General features: G+C 45.5%; 1 protein-coding gene across 1 annotated transcript in view; it reads right to left on the bottom strand.

Moving 5' to 3' along the window:
• RSPO1 (R-spondin 1) overlaps nucleotides 1-26,446 on the bottom strand; it is an 829,344-nt gene that overhangs the window by 254,598 nt on the left and 548,300 nt on the right. Inside the window, exon 3 of the mRNA XM_069622650.1 lies at nucleotides 23,295-23,650. Within this exon, the coding sequence (XP_069478751.1) occupies nucleotides 23,295-23,388 (94 nt within the window). The 5' untranslated portion in view covers nucleotides 23,389-23,650. The remainder of the gene's footprint in view (nucleotides 1-23,294; nucleotides 23,651-26,446) is intronic.

The following is a 26,446-nucleotide window of genomic DNA, read 5'->3' as shown; positions in this document are numbered from 1 at the left end:
TATGGTACTTTCAGCGGGCTAAGGGTAAACTGGTCCAAATCAATACTGTTCCCAATAGGTACCACAACTTTTATACTGCCAGCCAACTGTCCCAATCGCTTAGAAACCGAGCAGTTTAAATACCTTGGCATACAAATTACTAACAACCTGAGCAATTATGTGACCAATGACCTCCATCCGATAACAACCAGATTCACAGAAGATGCCAGGCACTGGGTCTCTCTCCCATTGACCCTACTAGGAAGGACAGCATTATTCAAAATGATGGCTCTTCCACGCTTCTTATACATACTGCAAAACGCCCCACTACCCATTCCAGCGAAAGAATTCAAAAAGATAGACAACGCTCTAAGGAAACTCCTCTGGAACAACGGACATCCACGTATTGCGCTAGGCACTCTGCAGCACTCCATTTGGGAGGGAGGGATAGGGCTCCCCCGCCTTCAGTCCTACTAGTGGGCTAGCCAAATGGCAGTGGTCAACGACTTACTGCATGGGGACACCACGCTGCCACACAATAGACTGGGGAGTGCCAGAGAACGCGCTAGACCTCAAACTGAACTCCTTTACAAAGCGATTTGTAACACAGCCCCACAATCTATGCTATCACACATTGCCCGAGTATGGAAAGACACACACAAGTTCCTGGGATGGGAAAGGAAGATCACCCCACTACAACCTCTGTGGAACAACAGGAATCTACCTGAGGTAAACAAGCTTCCGAGATGGCGTACATGGTCACAACATGATATCAGTACAGTAGGCGATATCGTAGAAGGGGGCAGACTGGTGTCCTTTGAAACCCTAGAGTCCAGATTTCACCTCCCAGGCACTGAACGGTTCGAATATGCGCAGATGCAGCATGCCCTACAAGCCCACCTCCCAGCACTTGAAGACATGGCCGAAAGCACTCCCCTCGAAAGAAACATAGTTGAGGCAAGCATAGAGACTAAAGTAACGTCCACCATGTATAATGGAATCACTTCCTTTGCCACCACTGAACTAACTAGCCTAAAAGGCAAATGGGAAAGAGACATAGGACTTATACAACCGGAGGACTGGGTGGGGGCCCTCATGTACCCTCGGGAGGTGGCCATTTCGGCCAGACTTAGACTTATCCAGCTTAAAATACTGCATGGGATTTACTACCCAAGGGTGGCATTATATCGCTGGGGGAAAACATCTGACCCACACTGTCTTCGATGCAAGAGGGAGGAGGGAACCTTCTTCCACATACTGTGGGACTGCAACCATATACAACAGTACTGGCAAAAATGTTGTGATGAACTCTCACGGGTACTGGGGAGAACGATACACAGAGACCCGAAGCTACTCCTGCTCGGGATAGAGGAGGAGGGAGAAGCATCCAAATACGAGAAGTTGCTTCTATCGACGACCTTGGCAATAATTAAAAGGAACATTGCACAATTATGGGGCTCGGAAACAACCCTGCAGTACGAACAATGGGTGACGGATGTCAACATATGCATTGCAATGGAACGGAGAGTATATACAGTCAGGGGATGTCTGAGGAAAGCAGACAAAATATGGAACAAATGGGAGGAAGCCCAATGACTGCACCAACCTGAACAATGGATGATAAGGCACAATGTGCAAAAGTAATCCAATCTGGCATATAGCGTGAGAAATAACGGAAACTGCAAGACCCTTTTTCTTTCCTTTTCTTTTCTTTCCTCTTTTCTTTCTTGTTTTTTTTTCACCTGACCAGGGACTGTTCCACTGTTCATATAGGGTGAATGTTTATATGAAGTATGTATGTTTTATGATGTTAAGTTGGAAAAAACAATAAAATGTGTTATTATAACATGGTAGTCTCAGGCCACGATACCTATTATTCTTACTCACGGTTCTAAAGATTCATGGATCAGATTGCACCTCTGTGAATCCAAGATGGCCTATCATTAAAACATATTGTCAGAAAGGTTCACCCAATTAGATCTTCAGTTTGATATTTGAATTGGCGTCCTACATCATGGGATGTTCATATTCATCAACACTAAATAGCTCAGCCTTTGTGTGTGTGTGGATGGGGATCTCAACAAATTCTATTACAGAGAAAACTCTTCTATTTTTAGCTAATTATACATTGATAATCCTACGTGGCTTTTTTCACGACAAAATACAAGATGATTTGTATTACTTGGCCCAGATACTGTAGGCTGCAGGAAGCAAAAATAACGCTTCTCCCGCATCCCATGATCAACCAGAGTGGAAGTTGGAGCAGAGACTCTCCACAATTGATCATGTTTTTCAGATTTTCTTGAGAAAATGTTATTGTCTGTTGTTTTGCCTCTACTGACACCAATTGGGACATATCAAGGGGCTTTTATATAGCGACACAACACAACCCATTCCAAGTATCTGCTAAAGGGGTTAGAGAAGGTGGGGCTTGTCGACTAAACCCAGCGCAAGGGACTTCTCATTCTTCTCCCATGTGCACAAAATATACTCTAGACTCGATTACATATTGGTGGAGAAAGCAGTTCTTGCAGGACTTGAGTAAGCCATGATTGTCACTATTACGCTCTCCAATCATGTGCTGGTGTACATCACATGGGACCTACGTTCCAGGTAACATAGGCCTAGGTACTGGAAGCTAAACCCGTCCCTCCTGCATGACCCTGTGGGCCAGATGAAGATTGGAGAGAAAATAGAACAGTACTTTAGGGCGAATGCTCAGTGGGAGATGGCAGAGGAGATCCGTTAGGACGCATTTAATGCATACATACGGCAGATAATTATATCAAAAGGAGTGGGATTGCAGTAGTATGAAGGGCCAAACTTGAGCAATTGCTAATACAATTGAAGGATCTAGAAGGGCAATATCGGGTCACTGAAAACCTATAGAGCACTCCAGGCGGTTTGGAGCCAGATAAACACTATTGAATGAAATAAAGTTGAGTATGCATTAATGAAAGTTAAGCAGCGCTACTATGAGCAGGTTGATAGAGCAGGCAAACTTGTGGCGTGGAAGTTCAAGACAAGGGCGACTCTGGGGGGGGTGTATAGTGGAGCTTAGAGACGCCAGGGGAAAGATATCTAGATCAGAAGTAGGGAAACGAGAGGCCTTGGACAGCTATTACAGACATTTATATGCCTCAGATTCTCAGTTGCTAGAGGATATAGGCTCTTTCCTAATGACCAGCTCTTTGACACAGGCGACAGAAGAGCAGGGATGGGCTCTAAGTGGAGACATAACGAAGGAGAATATTGCGAGCGGTATAGCGTTGCTGAAAGTCAGCAAACCCCCAGGGAATTATGTGTTCACCCTGGAATTTTATAAAATCTATGCAGGGAAACTGCTGGGCCCTCTATTTTTTTTTTTGTTTTTTTTTGTTTTGTTTATATAGCGTTAAAGCCCACGGGCATCAGAACGCTTACATATAGACTGGACAACAGAAAATAGAGACACGACTAGGCGAGAGAAGGCCTAAGTTAACTCAAATTGATTCAGTATGTTACCAGGATTTACTTAAAAAGTAAGGTTTTCAGTTTTTTCCTGAAGATGAGGTAGTTAGGCTCAAGTTTTAATGAGGTGGGTAGGTCATTCCATTTTCCGATGGCTAATGTCGGGAAGGCCTTGCCAAGGCCATGTTGTTTTTTAGTTATAATGGTTTGTAGTTTGCCTGTATTTGATGATCTGAGGCTCCTGGGTGGCTCGTACCATTTAAACTGTTTCTTGAGGTAGGCCGGGGCTGCGCCATATAGGCAGCGATGTACCGTGGTAAGAGACTTGAAGGAGATTCTCTCCTCCATAGCCAACCAGTGGAGGGCTTTCCTTTCTCCGGAGATGTGTTCTCTCCATGATTTTCCAGCGATCGTTCTGATGGCGTTGTTTTGGATGGTTTGACATCTTTTCAAGCACTTACTATTGGCTCCCAAGAGTAGGGAGTTTCCGTAGTCCAATCTAGACAATATAGTGGCCCTAGCGATGATGATGCTGTTCTTTTGGTCTAACAATGGCCTGATCTTTTTAAGGAGGATCTGATGGTACTGACAGTTTTTTTTAAGGTAGCTTGTGTGTGCTTCAGCGCCTAGGGAGGCTTGAAGATACACACCTAGGGTCTTTACTTTTGCTGATATTGGAATCTGGATGTTTTTGATGGTAAATGAGTTAAAGGCAGGGCTCAGTTTCTTTCTGGCCTGTGTAGATCCGAAGATCATGAGCTCGGTCTTAGAGCCATTAAGACACATCCAGTTTTCTTTCATCCAGTGTTCGATGGTGTTGTATAGGAGAGAAAGTTTATCATTGTCTATTTGGTAGTTCCCACTGAGTTCAAATACCAGTTGGGTATCGTCAGCGAAATTGGTAAAAAATATACCCATCTGGGATAGCATGGTGCAAAGGCATCGCATATAGAGGTTAAAAAGTAAGGGGGAGAAACTGGCTCCCTGAGGGACCCCACAGTCGACTAATTTGGTGTTAGATGCTTTGTCTCCCCAAACAATCTTGGATTGTCTGTTTTGCAGAAATGAGGCAATCCATTCGATGGCTCCTTCTGAGCAATTGCCTGATTTTTTACACTCTACACTCACTATTCAATGAGATTTGGAGGGAAGGTGTTGTTAGGGACAATTCTCATCTATGGCTAATTTCCTTCACCTACTGAGTCCCCCAGCAGCTTTGCTGGACTTCGGGAGTTTATTTTTTTCCACTTGGTAAGAGTGAGAGCATTTCCCCCACGCTTACCTGTGTTTTGCTATGTGTTTCTATCTGTTTTTTGTGATTGTGGACTCTGAAGTACACCACTTCAGTAGCCCCCTTCTTTTTGTGTGTCACACAGCACCTTCAGTGCCGTGGCACAGGGTTGTCTTTGAGACTTCCCTCGACTCCATTTCTGAGGCGACTACCGTCAATCTACCACAGATCCAGTACACCCCATCTTCCATGGAGTACTGGAAAGGGTTAATTCGTATTCCTTTTTAACTGTACCTCCTAGAGCATTGTTTCACTCTTCTAACATTTAGACTTGGCTGGTGGTAGTGGTATCTACCCTAACTTTTCTACCGCGATTATATTAGATAAACGTGGTACTGTTCTTGGCTATTATATTAGCCTCGAACATAAACCCGCTTGACCAAATCGTCTTTCTTTTTGCTCCGGTTGGGTTTATTCGCCATTTCTTTTTGTTAAAGTCCTTCTTGTGCTTTACTTTGCGCGGCAAACTAGGTTCGCTTTCTTTGTTCACTGTCTTTTGGCAGGCTTCTGCTGGGAAGCCCTCCTCAAGGCGCCTGGGTGTCTAGTTGGGCTGAATGTGAGGGAGGGGTGTAGTCACCCCCTGCACAGGGTATCCTAGGAAACCCAAGTCACACTTTCTCATGATTGGCCAGGGTAGTTGTCCGGGCTGGACAACCCCCTGCTGGGTGATTGACAGCCAGGCTGTGTGAATGGGGGTTTTTTCGCGTAAAAGTTAGGTCTCTTGGGCTAGAAGTCAGAGAGTCGCCACTGGAACTACAAGGAACCGAAGAGAAGCGAAGAGAACGACGGCTGCTGCAACTACCCTGTCCCGGTGAAGCCCTGCTGCAGTCCTGAGCTATCTACCCTTCAACGACTTAGAGAAGATCCAGTCCGGAGTCTTCTTCCCTTGAGCTTGGTTGAGATAACCAGCTCATCTTCTACAGCCAGAGGATCCTCTTCCTTGGTCGAAATCACTGCACACTGCTGTAGTGGTCCCGATAGCCACCTGAAAAGCCTCTCCTGTTTTTAAGGAGCGCACTTTTTATTCCTCGTCGCTGCTGCCGGCTTCATCCCTGTGTGGTGCAGACCCCCTTCAGACGTACTCCTTCCCAACGAAGATCCAGGAATTGTGGGTCTGCGGGAAACCAACAGGAACAACTGCCAGGGCACCAGCTGCACCATTGGAACAAGGTGAACAGGTACTGTGTTCTGCTTGAGGAAACTGGGTGAATCCCTTTTTCTTCATTTCCAAGGCTTGCCCTTGTCTTCCCTCCTCTTATAACTTTTGCTTCCGAACATTGACAATATCGAAGTACTTTTGGCTATGTTGAATCGTGAACTGTATGACTGTGTGATCTTCGGCAACAGGCCCCGGTGTCTTTCGACCCTGGCTCCGGCCCTTTGACTTTTGAACTCCTGTCTCTGAGTGTTTCTCGATTCTGCCTGCCTAACCAAAATAGTGCCTGTGATTTTTGCCTCCAACTCCCTCTGAGTATCTCAGGTGCTAAGTGTGCTTTTGCCCGGGTAGCATTTCATGTCACGGATACGCATTTATTTAGTAGACCGAACTGTCAAAAAGTGATCGCAATCGTATTTGCGGTAACATGTTTTGTTCATAACACCGGTTCATTCAAACACAGGGTACTTACCTTGAGACTTACTGTACAAAGTGAATTGGTTAGTTGTAGTATATTTAACATGTGGTTTTTTACTGGAGTTTAATAGAAGTGTTGTGTTTATAACAAATGGTTTAAAAATAAATGTACTTATATTTTTCTACTTGAAACCTTGAGTCAGTGTTTGCTTGAGTCAGAGTAATTGTGGTCCCTTTGTGTAATCTCTGCTACTGCTCATATACTCTTGAGATAAGCCTGGCTGCTCCGCCACTACTACCACTCTGGCACAGTAGTACAGGCGTATACCAAAGGTAAAACTTGTATTGCCACCTGTAGTCTTAATTGTGTGTAGTGGTCCCTAAGGGCACTGCACGGTATTCTGCAAAACAGGTGTAGTCCCAGCATCCATGGAGAAGGCGAGAGTCTTGGTGAAACACAAGGAGGGTAATGACCTGGGAGTTTGCTCATCGTACCGCCTCATGGCGGTACTAAACATTGACAGAAAGCTGTATGTAAAGGTACTGGCTGACCGTCTTGACCGGGTGACACCAGACCAGGTGGGTATAGATCAATCTGGGTTTGTGACAGAAAGGCAAGTGACCGACAATACAAGACGGGTGATACATCTCATCAGCATAGCCCAGAAAAAGAAAGTGCCCTCGATGCTTCTGGCCTAGACACAGAAAAGGCCTTTGATCTTGTAGATTGGGTTTATCTGAAAGAGGTGATGGGAAAGTGTGTCCTGGGCAAGAACTTCACAAAGGGGGGGATTTGCATTGCACAGGCAGCCCTCATGGAGAGTGTCAGTGAATGGCTAGCTGTCTCTAGGGTACAGAACACTCAGGGGCACACTGCAGGGAAGCCACCTTTCCTCTTTACCTTTTGCGCTCTCGGTGAAGCCTCTTGCAGACCGCATTAGGGCTGACCCAGATATGCATGGTATCAGGTACGAGGGGGTCTCTAATAAAATTGCGCTGTATGTGGATGTTGGGGAACATTTCTCTAAAGGCAACTTTCCCTCTATATTTGTGGACCTCCCCCACAAACCTTTTGCTATTGTTGAAGTATTATGACCTGACATTTTCTAGTGGAGCACAACCCTCAGCTGCACTCCTCTGGGCTTTCACTCATTGTTACGGGGAAACAGACACGTCACTCAGGCTGTCAGTACTTACAAACTTTGTTTGGAGTGGATTGTGTCCTCCAACGTATTCCTCATCTTAGATGTATTCCATCCAGCTTTGCTGCTCTTTGTAAATTTTTTCGGCAGAGGGCGCCGTGTGTCGATGTCGTCGAGTCGATAGTCCCTCGAGGGCCTCCGTCGAGGGTGACGTCATCGGGTGTATAAGTAGCACGCGTGGCGCCCGTTGGCTTCAGTTCCGTTTTTCCACAGTACGTTGCTTCAGACATTCGGCGCGCCACGAGTTCTGTCAGGAAATATAACATTACGAGAAGAAAAATGTCCTCGTCATCGACGCCGACCACGACCCCGAGATCGGGTTTTAAGAAATGCAAGTCGTGCGGCTCAAAAATGTCGATCACGGACCCGCACCGCGAGTGTTTGTGGTGTATCGGTGAAGGCCACGAAACAGAGGCCTGTTCGAAGAGTCAGGCGATGACGGGAAAGGCCTTGCGAGAAAGGAGAGGAAAGCTACAGGTAGGTTGGAAAGATCGGAAAGCCTCTAGCGTTGAGTCGAGACCCCATCGGGAAAAATCTCCTCGACGCGAAAGGCATAGATCCAGATCTCAAAGCTATTCTCATCGCTGGTCGTCTTCGTCGAAAAAGTCGAAGAAACGACGCCATAGATCTCCCTCCACCTCGTCATCAGACGAGTCTCCGAAAATGAAATGCCCCACAAAACATTTGTCTTCCGAAGAGTGGGAAGCATTTAAGGTCAAAATGAGGGCGGTGTTTGAGAAAGCAAGGCCTCGGTCCGCGCCTTCTTCGGAAGCCAGCCGGGAGCGGCATCGCTCCGACACTCGCGCGCCCTCGAGCCGGGATATCGTAAAAGGAAGGATAGAGAACCTTCCGGGACGCCGAGCGAAAAACTCTCGAGTCGAGTCGACTGCTCGAGGTCACCGAGACCTTCCACACCTTGAAGGGGAAACTGTCTAAGGCCGTCTCCACGCCCTCGAAGCAGACCCTGTCGACGACCACAATGTCATCGACGCCGTCGATGCCTTTATCAACGTCGACACCGAAACCTTCGGCGACAAAGGCTCCAACCAAGCCAGGGCAGCTAGAAAAGGAGAAGGAGAAAACTGCAAGACATGTATCTTCTTCAAAATCTAGTATTACACCTCCTCCTCCCCCTACTCTCCCAGAGAAGGTTTTCAAGCCTCTCCCTAGGAAGGAGTTTTTCAAATCCTTGACCTCAATTTTTGAGGATCAGGAGAGATCCGAAGACAAAGATATACCTTTTGGGTGGGAATATGGCACCCAAAATGTCCCAGAATGCTTAATATCAGAAGAAAGCAGGATGAAGGATTTGGTGGAGTCCTTACATAGGCAAGTGGCATTGATACCTCTCCTGAGAATTATTTTGGTAGACCAGATCCACGAGAGCATGCCAGTCCATCTAATTGTCAATTAATGACAAAGGTGGTAGACTACTTGGGATGGGCTAAACCAACAGCCCAATTCGTCCAGGACGATTTGACAGACATATTGGATCATGGTCCCACTGAAGACCCAGTTTTACCTTTTCATGTAGCCTTACAAAACAGGGTAGCCAAGAATTGGGAAACTCCGGATTCTATTCCTCCGGTGAATAAATCCCTAGCATCATAATACCGCCCAGCCAGTAGCGACCCCGGCTATCTGTCAAAACATCCAACTCCCGAGAGTTTGGTCATACAGGCAGCCACAGCGTCCAACAAACTTGCGTACCCGTCTATCCCTCCAGACAGGGACGGTAAGCGTGTGGATGGTTGGGCACGGAAGGTATTTTCAGCCGGGAGGATGGCATTAAAATCTGCCAACTCCACATGTGCCTTGGCAAAATTTTCGTACACTCTGTGGGAGTGTATCGCAATGGCGGCGGAGCACATACCAGAAGGGGAAGAAAGGGAGGGTTTCCTAGCCATCGTTAGAGATGGAAAGGAGGCCATGCAGGAATCCCTTCAATCTGGATTGGACACTGCGGATAGTGTAAGCAGGTCCATGGGCACTAGCATGGTAATGCGCAGGTTTGCGTGGTTACGGAAGTCGGGTTTTGCACCGGACGTACAGAACCGCCTCCTGAACATGCCTTTTGACGGGTCTCACCTTTTTGGCAACAAGGCTGACGAGAGCCTTGAGAGGTTGCAGACCTCAAAAGCAGCGGCCAAATCTTTAGGAGCTGCAATTAGGCAACCTCTGCCTTTTCATGCGCAAGGACAATCATGGAGGGGACGATCCTATCGTTACTATACCTCATACGGGAAGACGAGAGGAATGACCAGTCAAAGGGGCCAAAGAAAAGCCACTCGTGGTGGACAAGGAAAATGTGCTAAGCCAGCTCCAGCTGCAGCCTCTTTGCCATCAGCGGCTGCAACATCCGCCATAAAACCACTTTGAGGACTTGCACCACAAAACACCTGTAGGCGGCAGGCTGTCGCAGCATCTGCAAGAATGGCGAGCCATTACTTCAGATGTTTGGGCTCTAGAAATAATAGCCAAGGCTATTGCCTTCCTTTTCTAAAGCAACCTCAAAGCAATCCACCCGGGAGACACCCGTTGAAGTTTTCAAATCCGCTCCTACAGCAGGAAGTTCTAACCCTGCTGGAGAAAGGTGCCATAGAACCAGCACCGGCAGCGGAGAGGAACAAGGGTTGGTACTCCCTGTATTTTTTGATCCCCAAAAAGGACGGCAGACTGAGACCCATCCTGGACTTAAGAAGTTTGAACAAGTTCCTCAGGAAGGACAAGTTCAAGATGGTTACTCTTTCTCAGGTCCTTCAGTTTCGAGTCCTGCCATTCGGGTTGACCTCCGCCCCGAGGGTCTTCACCAAGTTAATGGTAGTGGTGGCAGCGCACTTCAGGAGAGGGGGGATTCATGTCTACCCCTACCTGCACGACTGGCTGATCAGAGCGCGCTCTGCCGAGCAAGCTTTGGATCATCTGAAAGTCACCTGCCACTTCCTCCACAAACTGGGCTTCTCGCGCAACTTAAAGAAGTCTCAAATGACACCTTCCCAACAGCTTCAATACATAGGAGCTGTATTAGACACATCCTTGGGAAAGAGCTCGCCTCCCAAGACGAGGGCTCAAGACATTCTTCAGATGGTTTCAAAATTCCAAAATGCCCAAAATCTCCAGGCTTACGACTTTCTACGGTTGCTCGGCCTTATGCCATCCTGCATTTTTCTGGTGCCAGAGGCATGCTTGAGGATGAGATCCCTTCAATGGGCCCTAAAGACTCAGTGGTCCCAGTTCTCGGGCCAAATGACGAATATTCTTCAGATTCCGAACAAGGTTAAACAAGACCTTCTATGGTGGACCTGTGCAGAGAACATCTTAAACGGAGAACCTTTTTGGCAACCATGGCTGGAGATCACAGTAGTGACGGACGCCTCACTCCTGGGGTGGGGAGCACATGCCAATGATTTGACAATAAACGGTCGCTGGTCTCCATTGGAGTCCAAACTACATATCAACCTTTTGGAGCTGAGGGCAATCAGACTAGCGCTGAAGGCCTTCCTGCCATCTGTCAGGGGAAAGAATGTCCTGATAATGACGGACAATACAGTGGCCATGCACTACCTAAGCAAAAGAGGAGGTGTGGGGTCACTACCCCTGTGCAGAGAGGCAATGCAGCTCTGGTATTGGGCGATTCAAGAGGGAATCTCTTTAACGGCAATTCATCTAGCTGGGGAAGAGAATATGAGGGCAGATGCTCTAGCAGGCAGAGCACGGTGTCCCACGAATGGGAATTGGCTCAGGAAGTCATTCAAGAGATCTTCGCCCTTTGGGGAACCCCTCAGGTAGACCTATTCGCAACCAGTACCAACCGAAAATGCGAAAGGTATTGCTCAAGGGAATTTCCCTCGAGAGGATCCCTGGGGGACGTGTTCGTGGTGGAGTGGAATTTCCCACTATTGTACGCGTTCCCTCCGATTCCCGTCATTCCTCAGGTCATCAGGAGGCTGAGACGCTTCGGGAACCGCATGATCCTAATTGCCCCGGATTGGGCCAGGAGAACGTGGTATCCGGGCCTTCTAGATATGTCCATCTGTCCTCCAGTACGTCTTCCTCAGAGAGAGAACCTTCTCTCTCAAATGGAAGGCCAGGTTCTCCACCCAGAGGTCAGAACACTCAACCTTCATGCTTCGTATCTGAAAGGCTGAGATACAGGGATTGGAACCTTCCAGATGATGTTATGGAGGTGTTGCTTTCGGCAAGAAGGCCAGCAACAAAGTCTCTGTACCGTTGCCGTTGGAAAATGTTTTGCAACTGGTGCAGGGAAAAGGATGTCGATCCTTTTCTATGTTCTATTCCGGAAGTACTATCTTTCCTTCTGACCCTAGCACATAGAGGTCTGAATATCGGAACAATAAACGGTTACCTTGCAGCGCTTTCCATCTTCAAGTGCTCATCGGAAGAATGCTCCTACTTCAAAATTCCTTTGATAACACAATTCATAAAAGGTCTCACTAATGTGTTTCTTCCTCACCCATTTCAAGTACCGATTTGGGATCTAAATTTGGTATTAAAATTCTTAATGTGTGCCCCTTTTGAGCCTATGCACACGTGTCCATTAAGATTATTAACATGGAAAACAGCATTTGTAGTTGCTCTAACATCAAGAAGAGTGAGCGAATTGCAGGCACTATCTTCTGGGCCACCCTATACTGTGTTCCATAGGGACAGGGTTGTGTTGAGGGTTAAACCATCTTTTTCACCGAAGGTAATATCTGATTTTCATTTAAATCAGAAAATTGTTTTGCCCTCACTCTATCCTCCACCTCATCCTTCTAAGGAGGAAGAAACACTACACAGACTGGACCCAAAAAGAGCTTTAAGCTTTTACATCTCTAGGCTTTCTAGACTTAGAGTGGACAACCAGTTGTTTATAGGCTACACTGGAAGAAAGCTGGGTCAATCAGTAACAAAACAAACCATTTCGCGCTGGATCGTGCTTTGCATTTCAGAATGCTACAGACTAGCACAAAAAGACCCACCTGAAGGGTTAAGAGCTCATTCCACCAGAGGCATCGCCTCTTCCACAGCCCTTCAAAGAGGTGTCCCTATAAGGTCCATTTGTGAAGCAGCAACTTGGTCTTCGCTTCACACCTTCTCAAAATTCTATAACCTGGATGCTTTCCAGTCTAGGGAGCTAACTTTTGGAAAAGCAGTGCTTTACTCTGCCATCTAAGGGCAGTTTAAAAATAAAAAAAAAAGAAATCTGACCCCTCCTCCAGAGGAACTATGTAAAATACTGCTTTGGGAGCCTATCTAAGATGAGGAATACGTTGGAGGACACAATCCACTCGAAGAACAAGTTACTTCTTACCTGGTAACGTTCTTTCGATTGGATGTTCCTCCAACGTATTCCTCATCGCCCTCCCAACCTACCCCTCTGTAGATTTTTTCCGGGTTATTGCCATCTCAAATCTCGCAAGGCTGATACCTGTCTGCCGGCACAATCTACACAGTACAAGATCACAGATACAAAAGAGGGGAAAAACAGAACTAAGGCCAACGGGCGCCGCGCGTGCTACTTATACACCCGATGACGTCACCCTTGATGGAGGCCCTGGAGGGACTATCGACTCAACGACATCGACGCACGGCGCCCTCTGCCGAAAAAATTTCCGAAGAGCAGCAAAGCTGGATGGAATACATCTAAGTTGAGGAATACGTTGGAGGAACATCCAATCGAAAGAACGTTACCAGGTAAGAAGTAACTTGTTCTTCTCTTAGTCTTTCGACTTTGTTACAACTTTGGTAACAGTTTATCATTGCGCAAAGTATATTACTATACCGGGAATGGGGTCCTGGTGTTTTTTGGCCCTAGTCATCGACTAAGGATTTTTTGGTGACGAGACAGTGTGCCTAGGAGTGGACTGGCAGCAGCAGAAGAATTTTTGTGTATTTTTATAACTTTTTACCGAGTCATACATCGCTTACCACATGACTGTGGCTAGTGTCCATCATGGCCGTGCCACAAGGTCTTTTGTCTATTGCTTTGGCCATTTTGCATGTTGGCCTTTCCCCTGGTCTTTGTGACCCAGACTTCCTTATTTGGGCACACAGTTGCCGTCAAAAGCTGCTTCTTTCGTGGGCTACTGCAGCTCACGTGTGTCGGTACTCAGGAAGTGGGCTGGGACAACCTGGTCCCAATCTACACTACCGGAGCCAGGATGTTTGGTTTGCACGAGACCATGAGAGTCACAGTGATCCCGGATTGGACAACTGCTGGCATGCATGAGTGGAGCAGAACTTCTCATTGGCCGGCCTGGTGGGAACACTCACCGGACTTGTGGCTATGAGGAGGGGTCCTAAATACAGACCAGCAGATCGGTAATAGGTCCGAATTTACCTGTAGACAGAGCTAAGTATCCAGAAGAATGGGGCAGAAAAAAGGACAATCCTGAGACCCGCAGGCGACGGTTGGCACCCAAATCCGGCTTGTGTCCTGGTGGAGCCTTGCTTTGCGCTTGGTCTCATGAGACCTGCAAAGGTACTTTGAACCTTTGCAGTGGTGGGACTAATCACTCTCGCCGCCTCCTGGTTGCCCTACAAAAGAGCTTGTTCGGAAGAGTTCTTGGCCATCCAGTGGACTGTGCAGCTTCTGCTCCGTAAAGCCCTCTGAAAGTTGGTAATAGCTTTGTTCATCACAGCATATCTTCCCCTGACTATTGGAACCTGTTTTTCACCTTTCAGAATTCTGTCCCTAACTTTGCCTGCACCTTGGAAATGTACTTTGTGACTTTTACGCACGACAGAGCGCTTTTACGCACACATCAAACATTGAGCACAAGGCTCCACTCATTGTAGGGTTAGACTTACAAATTTAGGGTTTTTCATTTCTAAAGATTGTATATGCTATAAAGATTGCCTGCCCTTTTCCTTTACAGTTATTGATAGAGTTTCCAACTTGATCGTATTGACTCCAGTGATTGAATACATTTCACATAGTATGTTGCTTGTGTGGGACTTTTACATTGCTTTGCATTATTCATCTGTGTTTATCCTTCGACCTAATACATTGTATATTTTTATATACTTCTGTCTAATAGTAATTCTTGGTGTTTCACTGTGTGTGCTCATGAAAGACCTCGTATTACCCCCACTACTCCTGAGACTTAGCCTTGACTGCTTTCCAAGCTACCGTGAATTGGTCTGGCTATCTTCTCAGTGCAGCCTCCTAAACATCTGTTCACCAGGGCAGAGTTTAGAAATCCATTCTTATAGCAGACAACATCCTTCTGTCCATCTCAGAGCTGGAAAGGTTGCTCCCCCCGATAATGGCGCTGCTTAGAAGATTCCAGGTGGTGTCTGGATTCAAGCTAAATCTGGATAAGGGAGAAGGTCTGAACCTGTCCTTGGCGCAGGAAAGGGTGGTGGAGCTGCAGAGTATTTCTCCCTTTCAATGGGCAGTGAGGAGAATTAGCTACCTCGGCATCCAGTTAACGGCAAAGCATGAGTGGCTGTATGGTGTGAACTTTCCAGAGGTATTCAGAGCTATCAGTGCTGACCTGGGGAAATGGAGCTTGCAAGCACTATCTCTGATGGGCAGAATAGCAGCAATAAAAGTAAACGTGCTGCCTAGATCACTCTATCTATTCGAAGTGCTCCCAGTGGAAGTCCCTAAGCAAGTGGTGGGGAAACCTCGACAGGACCTGAGCAGGTTTGCTTGGCGGGGCCTGCCAGCGAGGGTGGTAGCGTCAACCCCGTATAGATACAGGAAACTGGGGGGCCTAGCTATGCCCCACTTGTGGAGGTAGTATGAGGCCGCACAGTTGAAACTAAGAGACTGGGTAGACCCAGGCTCGAGGAAGGGCTGGCGACGGTTGGAGGAACAGGTGGTTGGTAGATCACTCAGGTACATGCCGTTGATTCCCCGGGTGGAACGGCCCGTCGGTATGTATGAGCTGCCTTTGACTGGAGCCAAGCTCCGTTTGTGGGACAGGATCGCAAGGAGGATGGGGCTTACCACATTCCAGGACCCTGTGACCCCGATACATCACAACATGAGTTTTACGCCACCATACAGAAATGACACCTCGGAATGGGAGAGCTAGACTGGTTCAGCTACTTGCAGCTTAGGCACTGTGTTATTCAAAGTGACAACGGGGAAGGAGCAGTGAGGCGGCTGTAGATCCCACTTGTGATATTCTCACAAGGGGGATCCACAGGGCTAATATCGCAGCTGTATGCCTGTCTCAATTCCTCCTTGAACAATGGCCTTCTAGCCTATACAAATGGATTGCACAGGGATTTGGGAAAGAACTAGATGAGGAGATATGGCCCGGGATATGGAGGGAGGTTTCGATGGCAATGGAGCACCCAATCTGTGGAACAAACTATAAGATGCTGACACAGTGGTAGATCACCCCAGAGAGGGAAGCAAACATGGGGAAGGGGGCGACGGGCGGTGTTGGAGGGGCTGTGAGGAAGCATGTACATATCTGGTCTAGCTGCCCTAAGCTGCAACCCTACTGGAGGGAACTGGTCCTAGTCCTGCAGGGCTGGCGATTGAATGTGTGCCAGAGGCATGCCTACTGGGGATGGTGGTCCAGAGTAGGGATAATGGGGGAGGTTGCTCATTACAAGTCCTCAGGCTGATGTTGATAGTTGCAAGGAACACCATTGCGGCAGCCTGGAAATCAACTCAGATTCCTTCCTCCAAAGATTGTATGAGTGGAATGTGGAGGCTTGTTATATTTGAGAAAGTGACATACGCCCTACATAACAAGCAAGCACATTTCTTTTGGAAATGGGGGGAATTCTTACAATTTATTAAGACGATGAACAAAGACTTTACGTGCCCCACTAGGCTCAGGGCACTCGGACTCCTCAATGTGGGCTGAAGTATTGGACAATGGGAGATCAGTGTGTAAGGGATCGCATGTGTATGGCGCGTTATAAATGTCATATCATATCATGGAACGGGAGGGAGGTGGATGAGGGTGTTGTGGATGTGATAGTGGGGGAGTGGAGGGGAAGAGGGGAGCAGGGAGGCGGGGGAGCAAGGGTGTGTTTACTGTTAATCTTTAAACGGGACCTGGCATTTGTTGAAGCTGCAATGAAGAGCCGTAAACTATGTTGTTGTGGATAGATGCTTCTTTTAGGAGCAAAGTCATCGGATGAAGTCAAGTTGAGATATTTGTTGTATAGCTTTAATAAAAATATTTGAATACAATAATGCAGTCAACATCACTATGACCACACACAGCATGCACACTCACCCTCATTGCGTACACATTCCAACGTACACTTAATATGCAGCAACATTATTGTGTCCACACAGAGCAGACAACCTAATCCTGACTGTGTACACATTAAAAGCATACACTGAACCCCCACAGCGTACACACTCCAACATACACTCCAACATACACAATTTCAGCAACAATATGCAGCCAAAAACTAGCATAACCACACAGCAAAAGCACTAGCATGAAAATACCTAATTCCAGCAAAAATATTCAGCCACCATTCGCATAAACACCCACAGCATGAACATTAGCAAGAAAATACATGATTCCAGCAACAATATTCAGACAACATTAGCATGACCAAACACATCATATGCACTAACCCTCACTGTGTACACTTTGAGAACTATGAAGTGTTAATTGTCAACTTTATGTCTTGAACTTGAGGAATGGAAGGGAACTCCAAAACATTATGGAACTGTCTTAAACTTAGGGAAGGGAAATCTGATAGTTTAGTGGAACTGTTTTGAACTTGGAAAAAGGGAGCTGAAAAGTAAGCCATGAGCTGGAAGAAGCTCATCATTTGTTTGGAACACTTTCTTTTATTGCTGAGGTCCCTTCACATTGTTTAGCTTTAGTTGTGACGGCAAGCATAGGTTTTGGACACAGACAGACTTTTAAGTTGAACTCTGTGACTCAGACTCTTTAGGTAGGGAAATTCCACCTTAGCCTAGGTCAAGTTAGGCCTTCATCCATCCTGACATTTAAGTTAAATAAAGTAAGTTTGTTTGAACTTTGAGTCTGTTGTCTGTGTCTTGCTTTATGATGCCTTCACAGTACGCAGTAGGGGTGAGTGTGTATGCAGTGTGTGGTCACAATAATTCTACATTTACAAATATATAATTCAGTAACAATAAACATAACATAAAATACAATACACAGTATACATAAAAATAAAACATATACTAAACAAAAACCTATAACAATATAATGAAAACGATTTGGAACATGAATTTCAACAAATAACATCAATATATACACAACTTATACAATCTAAATATGTATTAAAATTTTAATTGTTATAGTCATTTACATAAACACAAATACATACATCCAATTTCTACTAAAACATAATTACAAAAATTAATGCAAAATGTAAATAGTAACAAAAGCAGCCCAGCTATAATACACATAAACATAAATCAATCAAAATAATGTCACTTTTTTTTAATCAAACACAAACAAATATTTATAAACCAAATTACATCACATTCACTGTAAAGTGTGTTACATCCCAAGCTAAATATTACAAAACAAAAACAGGGTCAGTTAAGGTTACCATGATATTTGATTTTAATGTATTTGATACATTATTTAAATGTAATAATTGTTTAAATGTATTGATAATATCTTTGTATGTTGTTACCTTAACATATTTACATATACACACATATATGGTGCATCTTTCTTACAGTACATGTTATCCGGCTTACTAAATTTCATATTAATTAATGTACTGCAGTTTATTCATTGGTGCCACTATCATGAACTCAATGGGGTCAAAATTCACATGACATCAATTCTGCTAGGCTTCACGTTTTGATGATTTCACGTAACTGCCTGAGCCTAACCAAAAATGTGAGAAGCTGTCACCCATGCACTCACGTGTCTGTCTGCATGCTAGGATCACAATCAGGATCCATTGAGTCTAGCATTTTAGTATTTACACTCCCAATGGTTTTCAGGGTTGCTTGCTCTCCCACAATGCAGGCTTCTGATGTCTTTACTTCATGCAACAGGGCATTTTACTGGCCCTCGGTACTCCCAACCATCTGGTTGGAAGCACTGCTACTGCACAATTTCCACATACTTAGTTACACAGAAACAGACAGTTGCTTCTGCAACCAACCACAGCCTCCTAGCCATTCAGACATCTGCCAAAACTACAAACTTGGAGCGATGCATTTGGAAGCAATCGCTGGAGTAGAGCATCTCATTCCAGTGGGCCACGACTGGTGTTTCATGGCATTGAATTCTGTCCCTTTCGCCTCACCACCTGAAACAGAATTGCAAGTTTCTCAGGCTAGTTGGGGAGAACCTACCATAATCAGCACTCGTATGCGCAGTTGGTGAGCTGGTGCAAGTGGATCTACATCACCTGATCTAAGCCACACCCACCTGTCAATCACTGATATTCTTTTGGTGCCTTTTGGATTTGCCACTCTTCCCCCTACCCATTTAAGCACCCTTACAGCATCTTTTGTTTTGCAGTTTCTGAGCTGGTGCAAGTGGATCTAGGTCACATGGTGTAAGCCACACCCACCTGTCCATAACCTTTCTGGTTTTGCTGTTCTTTTTTCTCTTATTAAGCAGCCTTCTAGCCTCCTTTCTTTTGCATTTGATGAGCTGGTTCAAGTTAGCTAGGTAACGTGATCTAAACCCCACCGGTACGTTTAGGCTTGCCTGTTACTAAACAGGGTGTCTCTCACCCGGGCTTCTGAAGTGAAGGGCAGTCAAAGAAAAGGCCAACACCTGTTTGGCCTGTTAAGGCTAGTAAAGGGCAAACACTGGGTAGATATCACCATGTGGATACTCTCACCACAACCTATTCCTATCCTCTCCAGGGATTGCACAGCCAAACGCCCTGAGCAGCCATGGACAGGTACCTTGGCAATCCTTGTCAATATCCTCCATAGGCCCCTGCAATATGCACCTTCTTTTCGTGTCTGCTGGTTATGATAGGTAATGCCCGCTCAGGAGTCGCATGCGCCGCCGATATCGCCATCCTCCAACAATGATATTGATGCCCTTTTCATTACTGAAACATAGTTTACACCCTCCTCCTCCTACATCTTTGATGTCCTCCTACCCCACGGCTACAGTATCCAAATTGCTGACCGCACAGGGAAAACTGGAGGTGGTGTGGCAGTCACCTATAAGATCGACTGACCCTCCATGATAATCCCAACCCCCATACACAGCTCCTTCGAATCCCTGTCATGCCAGTTCTCCATCTCAGGCAATGACTCAATAACATTCCACCTTATTTACAGGCCAACTGAATGGAGTGGTGACTTCATTACTGGCCTTTCTAACTTTCTCTCTTCACAACAATTCCCTAATCTTATAATATCCTTCTCTGAGTTTTCAACATCCCTATATCCCAACCAGCAAAACACCTATGTGACTTCCTATTCTCTCTGAGCCGACTCCATGGACCTTAAACAGACCATAGGTCACATACTTGACCTCCTCTTCACCTTATGCTTGATCCTCTCATGCTCAAACCCCCTTCTCCTCGACTGGTCTGACCACGCCACAATTCTCATATCACATACAAGGCTGCTTCACAAATTCAGGCTAAATTCCCTGTGATTGATCGATGCTCCTCCAATAGTTTCCCGTCACACTAGACACACCAGGGGCAATGTTCACAACATTCCCCACCACAAGAAATGCCTCAGCCCTTCTGTATACATTAAACCACTTTGCCAAAGAACTAGTGGATGTTCATGTGCCTCGAAAGTCTATTCGAAACGAAGTCAAAGCGTCTGCACCCTAGTACATGCCCAAGCTCTCCGAAAACAAACACTTTATCAGATCCGTTATAAAACAGTGGAAAAAGGACTGCAGCTTAGAGGATCCCTCATCCCGACAATCCATACATATCCAACGCAGAGACGTGATCTCCAAGACTTAGTCAGTTTTCTGCACCTCCATCGTTGAAGCAGCCCCTAATAGAAGCAAAACATTATTCAAAGTAGTCAAGCATGGCTCGACTTCACAAGAGAAATGCAACCGAATGAACACCTTCATTAACAAAATGCAACCCAACAATGCATTTCTTTATTTCTTTACTTATTTATATACAGGGAGGAACAGTGCTCTTTTGATCACAAAAGAACATACAGTAGATAAGAAATCATATTTAACGGGAAGCAGTGAGCGTCTTACAATGTGGAGAGTTTCAGGGACATTCTGACCAGGTTGTGTAGTAGAGTAAATAGAACAGTCCCCGGGGACAACTAATTGCCAAAATTAGCACTGAGACTGCAACCATCCAAGTGGTGGACGATGCACTCAGAATCACTGACACTGGGGACTCGTGTCTCCTTCTCCTGTTAGACATTTCAGCTGACTTTAACACAGTTGATCACCAAATAGTCCTCTCCCTCCTCGCTGACACGATGGGCTTCTCTGGAACTGCCCTAAATTGGTTTGCATCCTACTTATCGGGGAGACACCAGATCGTATAGATGGGCTTATTCAGACCCAACCGACTGCCAGTCATGTGTGGGGTCCACCAAGTTCCCATTCTCCCCCCAGCCATCTTCAATTTATAGATGGAACCCTTTGGAACTCTCCTAAATGACCCCAACATAGCCACCCATCAGTACACTGATGACAATCAACTGTACCTTAAGATCAGTAGCCCACTAGAAATCTCGTGCCATCGCGAATACCTGGCTACTATTCAAGCATGTATGTCAAATGCTTACCTCATACTGTACCGGGCCAAGACCACATGTGTCCTCATTGGTCTCCCCACCAAACAACAACTCATGCAACAATGGGTGGATGACATGTGCCCAGAACGATTCGACCCTTAGCTATTAAACTCAGTTAAATCCCTAGCTTCACTGTTGACAGTAGTCTTTCCTTCCAAAATCACATAGCCAAAAGGGCACAAACCGCAAGGCTACAGATTCACACACTCGACAAAATCCAACCCCTCATTCCCCCGAACGAACTCTGCATGATGGTCCAAACCCTCTTGATCACACACCTTCGTGGGGAAAAATCCCTCCTTACTGGCCTTCCAAACGTACACCTGGACCTCCTCTAAGCAGCACTCCATGCTGCAGCCTGCCTGATTATAGGTGCCTGCAAATTGGGTATACACCCATCACTGTGCACACATTTACTTTGAATGCAAAAATATCTAATTTAGATACCCCAATTTCACCCCACATATATGTAGGGGGTGTGGTAAAGTAAATAATACATGTGGAAGAGGGTGGGAGGGATTGCAGGAGTCTACCCATGCATATATATGGGGAGAAGGGGGGGTGAAATTTGACGTTTTGGTAATTCACAGTAAAAGATTTGCAGTATTGACATAGATCTGCAAATTCGACCAAAACGTAGCTCTTTCAACAATACCTGCAGGACGAATAAAAAGCCTCCTCTCATTCCACCAACAGTACTGTACTACAGTATAAAATGTCAAGCCCAAATCTTGAGCTAGGTTTGTTCTATAAGCAATACAATAAAAATAAAATATGCTTGTGAACAACTAGCTGTCCTAGAGAAAGCAGCCAAAAGAAGAGGCAGCTATGTAGGTGGAAGTGGTCTTCATATTCCCAACCTCGAAAAAGATGGGACTTCCTGAGGTAAGTTTTCTAACAGAGAGTTTAAGACAACTGGGTTCTATCTCAGGTGGGCTGTGAAGAGGACGATAGATGATGAGGTTATTATGTAGTAGCAGTAGTGTTCTAAAAGCAGCTGGGTTACAGCAGCAGTAGACTTGCCACACGAGGGGAATTCAAGCAACCTGTTACAGGTGGATAGGGGTACACCCAAACACCCTACTTCATAGTGCTGATGTGGAAATTACAGCCTGATAGGGTGCCTGGGGAGATGGGGAATAAGCTACGGTTTGCAAGAAGATGGCAGAAAGGGGAAGTATGGGTAAAAAAAAGACACTAGATTATTACTCAATATGTGGCCTTCCAGAGGTTTTGGACTTCAATTCCCATCAGCCCAAACCAGCATAGTCAGGGGTGAAAAATCAAGAGTGTTGTAGTTCCAAACATTTGGAGAGGCCACACATGATTTACCATGTGAAAGAATACAAAGGGTGTTATTAAGGCAGTGGTAGAGCGGTGGCAAGAGGTGAGGGAAAGGACCGTGGGGTCGAGAGCAGGAGAAAGAGCCCTTCCTAGCTCTTCGTGCTTGGAGAATTCCGTTCCGGTGCATTTTGTCTCATTTGAAAACCTATTGGCCCTTCGGTAAATATGTTCTTTATAAACTGGTGTTAAAATAAATCAAATCTGAGCCCCTTTTATGACAGCTGCCAAATCTATGGATACAGTAGTACATAGTGCAATATCACATTTGTGTCACAGTCAGTGGATGGTCCAGTGGCTGCACGATGCCACCAGTTAGCCCACATATCATGCTCTTCTGTCTACCTGTTTATCAACTGTACGAGACGTTCATACCTTTTTACAATTTGTAGTGACAATAACATTTATGTAGATAAAGTATGTTGGTCGCAACATGGCACAAATATAATGTTGTGGTACAAAGACCACATTCATTACTGATATAACGAGCCACTTATACGTGGAGCTGTTTTAAGATACACGTATACTTTCTTGTCAAGTGCTGTGACTTGTAAAGTGCATTTGATTTATGTGTGGATTATGTCCAGAATGTGAAAGCAAGTGATTTTAATAGCATAACATATAATTCAAATCCTACCCCATGTTTTCCTTTCCTGCTCGCTCAATCTGTGACATTGTGCATGCTTCTAATTCTCAAACTAATCAGGAAGCTATGTTACAATCCACGTCTGTCTAGATAAGAGAGACGATTTGCCATATACGTACGTCTTTTTTGCCTCCTCCCCGTCACTGCCTTGTTGCTTCCTGCCAAATCCATCAAGCTCAAGATAACCACCACCACGAGCAGTCCAAACTGCATAGTAACTTCCCAGAGCTGTGGTCCGTTTACAGCTGGACGATTGGGAGAGTCAGTTTCACAGTGAAGGTGCCGGCTGACAGGGACAGGTTAGGAGAGCAAGTCTGTACATGTCTGGTGAGGGGTCAGGGACCAAGCCAGCAAGCGTTGACTTAGGTGGCAGGGAACATGGTCCTGCTCTCCTCTCCATAAGGACCAGAGGGGCTTAAATAGAGGCCCATTAAATGCCGCATAGGTCACATCTGAAATTAATCTTTTTTTGGACCTGTAAAGAAAATGAGAAAAAACAATTAAAAGTCCGTTTCGTTTGTATCTAATTTAAGCAATAGTTTCAAGCGACCCTCACTCGGGCAGTTATAGCGCCATTTTGCCACCATGTTAAAACGCCATTTCACAATATTTTTTTGTTTGAAATGAAGTACATTATATTCCACATGACCCTCCAAAATGTGTATTCATTCCACTGAATTTATGACGATTCACTATTTCGTTCTTTCAGGGCATTTACCTGTATTTATTATTCTATATATGCTATATTATGATATGCCATGATGTTATTCTAGGTTGTGACCGGAGGCTTCCCAATATGCATTAAAACTTTACATTATTTCAACTAGCTTCAAAGAATTGGCCTTCATTACGAGTTTGGTGGTCCGGAAATAAGGGTGCCGGTAGGAAAATACTGGCACGCTTTCTGGACAGCCAAACTAAGAGTTTGCTGGTAGGGGCACGGAACTCCAAGCAGGCCTAACCTGCCGGGAGTTCAGACCCCTACCGGCAGTGCTTTCAATGAAGCACTGGCACCTTTATCAACAGTGCCGGTGCTTCAATGACCCCATTCCCGCGGAGTCCTATGGGACTCCCCGGGAATGGGGACTTAACGTTTCCGCTACCTGCCATAATATTGCGGCGGCACTGGGAGGTCAGGCAGCAGAAACGGGCAAGAGTTCTGTGTGCCTACTGGCAAACTCTTAGTTTGGGGGTCCGGAAAGGGTGTCGGTATGTTGCTACCGGCACCCTTATTTCCAGATGGCAAACTCGTAATGAGGCCCTTGAAATGTATTAAAATATTTTGAACAAGAAATACTTTGCTTGTAACAGATAACCAAATGGAGAACAGTACCGAAACCCAACATGAAAGTCCTGGTGATGGCTCCTCAACAGCCAACCGGACACCATCGCAGAACATAAAGCTGCCAGAGTTAGTTCTTCATGTTCTCCCTTCCATGCTCGACTGGCATAAGTTAAGTAGTATTGTAACCTTGCTATGATTGTTTGACTGCTGTGACATTATTTATTGATAGTATCTTCTCGAAAAGTTGGGTGGTTTACACATATTTAAGAATGTATATTCTAAGCAGCACTGCTTGCTGCTTGTGTGCTCTGTGTTGCTTGTGCGGATTGGTTGACCTTAGTGCAAACTCTATTGGCACAATTCTCAAGCTGCCCTTAATATACAGCACGTTTGCGCCATACAGCAAGGTTCATAGTCGGCACGTATCCTACATTTTGGCGACATACTTGTTTACCGGCAGAAGCTTGTTGGTGCATCACCGGCAGTGGTGCTGAAAATGTTTGAGATTGAGGGGCTGTGTATAGTAGGGAGGTGTGTCTTTTTTGTGTTGCTGGGGTTACATTTATTTTAAAGTGAGGATGTCCCTCGGACAAAATATCATCTGGCAGGGGCAGGAAAGCCTGAGCTTTTTTGATTTTTATTAAAAAATAAGGCTGGTAATTCTGTCTGTGAAAGGGAGTTCTGCTAACCAGAGCCCACTTTCTAAATGCTATATGTCAAAAACATGTGTGATCATGTGCCTATGGTTTGACCAGTCCCCTAACATCTCCAGCAACTGCCCTGCAGTGGCAGCAGGACAAGTTCAAACATCACATGTACATTCCTGAAAGCTGCTGGAACACAAAGTCAACCATCAGTCAACCCCACACTTCCAGTTCGCCAGGGGACGGAATGGCAGGCTTATCTCTGAAAGGTTGTGGATCATTGGTTAGTTGCAACACAGCAAAAATACAATTATTACCCAATAAAAGGGACTGTATAGTCATGGTTGTGTAAAAATATCTACTGTATTATTATCACAACACACAGTTCTGGCACACTACGAAATACAACCCAACCTGTGCCGGAATGTAGAGGACAGACAATATCAAAGAAGGAGAATGGATGCACTCTGGATACTGACAGGAGGGTAGTCGGTATAGCAATTAATCACAATAGTTCAAGGATACTTGTTTTCAACACAACGGGAGCAATGGGTCATACAATTTCACTTTGGGCCTTCAGAGAAGGACCAGGGGGACAGAACCACAATGTACCTTGTTCTGTAGGAGTTCTTTGTACTTGACAAGGTCGAGTCAGTTTCAGGGCGCTTTGCAACTTCTGCGACAGAGTTCAAGATGGTGTAACGATTTATTGAGAAGCCACCCTCAACACGGAAGTTCCTTCTCTCCGCACTCAAGTGGTGACACAAACAGTTTAACAGAGTCTTTTCTTTAGCACTATCTCAGACACATAATCATGCCCCTCGGATCCCTCTCCCCTGAGCTAACAATGAGCCAAGAACCAGGCCGGTGTACAGGAAATATCTTGATATTTATTTAAATTAAAAGTAATAGAAATTAGCACGAGAATGTCAACACCACTTTATCCGTGGCACAACACAATCAACTTGTCTCAGCATAAAAACATCACAAACGTGACTTAAAAAGAATACAATCACAATACTTACTTTCTGCAAATTTCACTTCACAAAATAATTACACTGATCAGTAACAAAGGCACTTAAGTAATGTGCGATTTTGATTTCCTGCAGACTTAAAAGGGTAGCAGTATGATTTCAAGACTGGTAAAAATACATGGCGATTATAATTTCGCCCACACTTTTGGTTTAAAATAAACACTGGGTGATTTATCGCTTTGTTTTTCAACCCCCCACCCCCTGCTTTGATCTAAGTTGGGAAGTCAGACAGAAAAATTGAAATACTTTGGGGAATTTCGGATTTCAGACCCCTCTTATGGTGAAAGGCATGTATCGGGGAAGCTGGA

The sequence above is a fragment of the Ambystoma mexicanum genome, chromosome 11 (assembly GCF_040938575.1).
Source record: "Ambystoma mexicanum isolate Mex_15411 chromosome 11, UKY_AmexF1_1, whole genome shotgun sequence".
NCBI classification, from domain to species: domain Eukaryota; kingdom Metazoa; phylum Chordata; class Amphibia; order Caudata; family Ambystomatidae; genus Ambystoma; species Ambystoma mexicanum.
The sequence above is the reverse complement of the archived record's forward strand: the minus strand, read 5'-3'. Positions and strand labels throughout refer to the sequence as shown.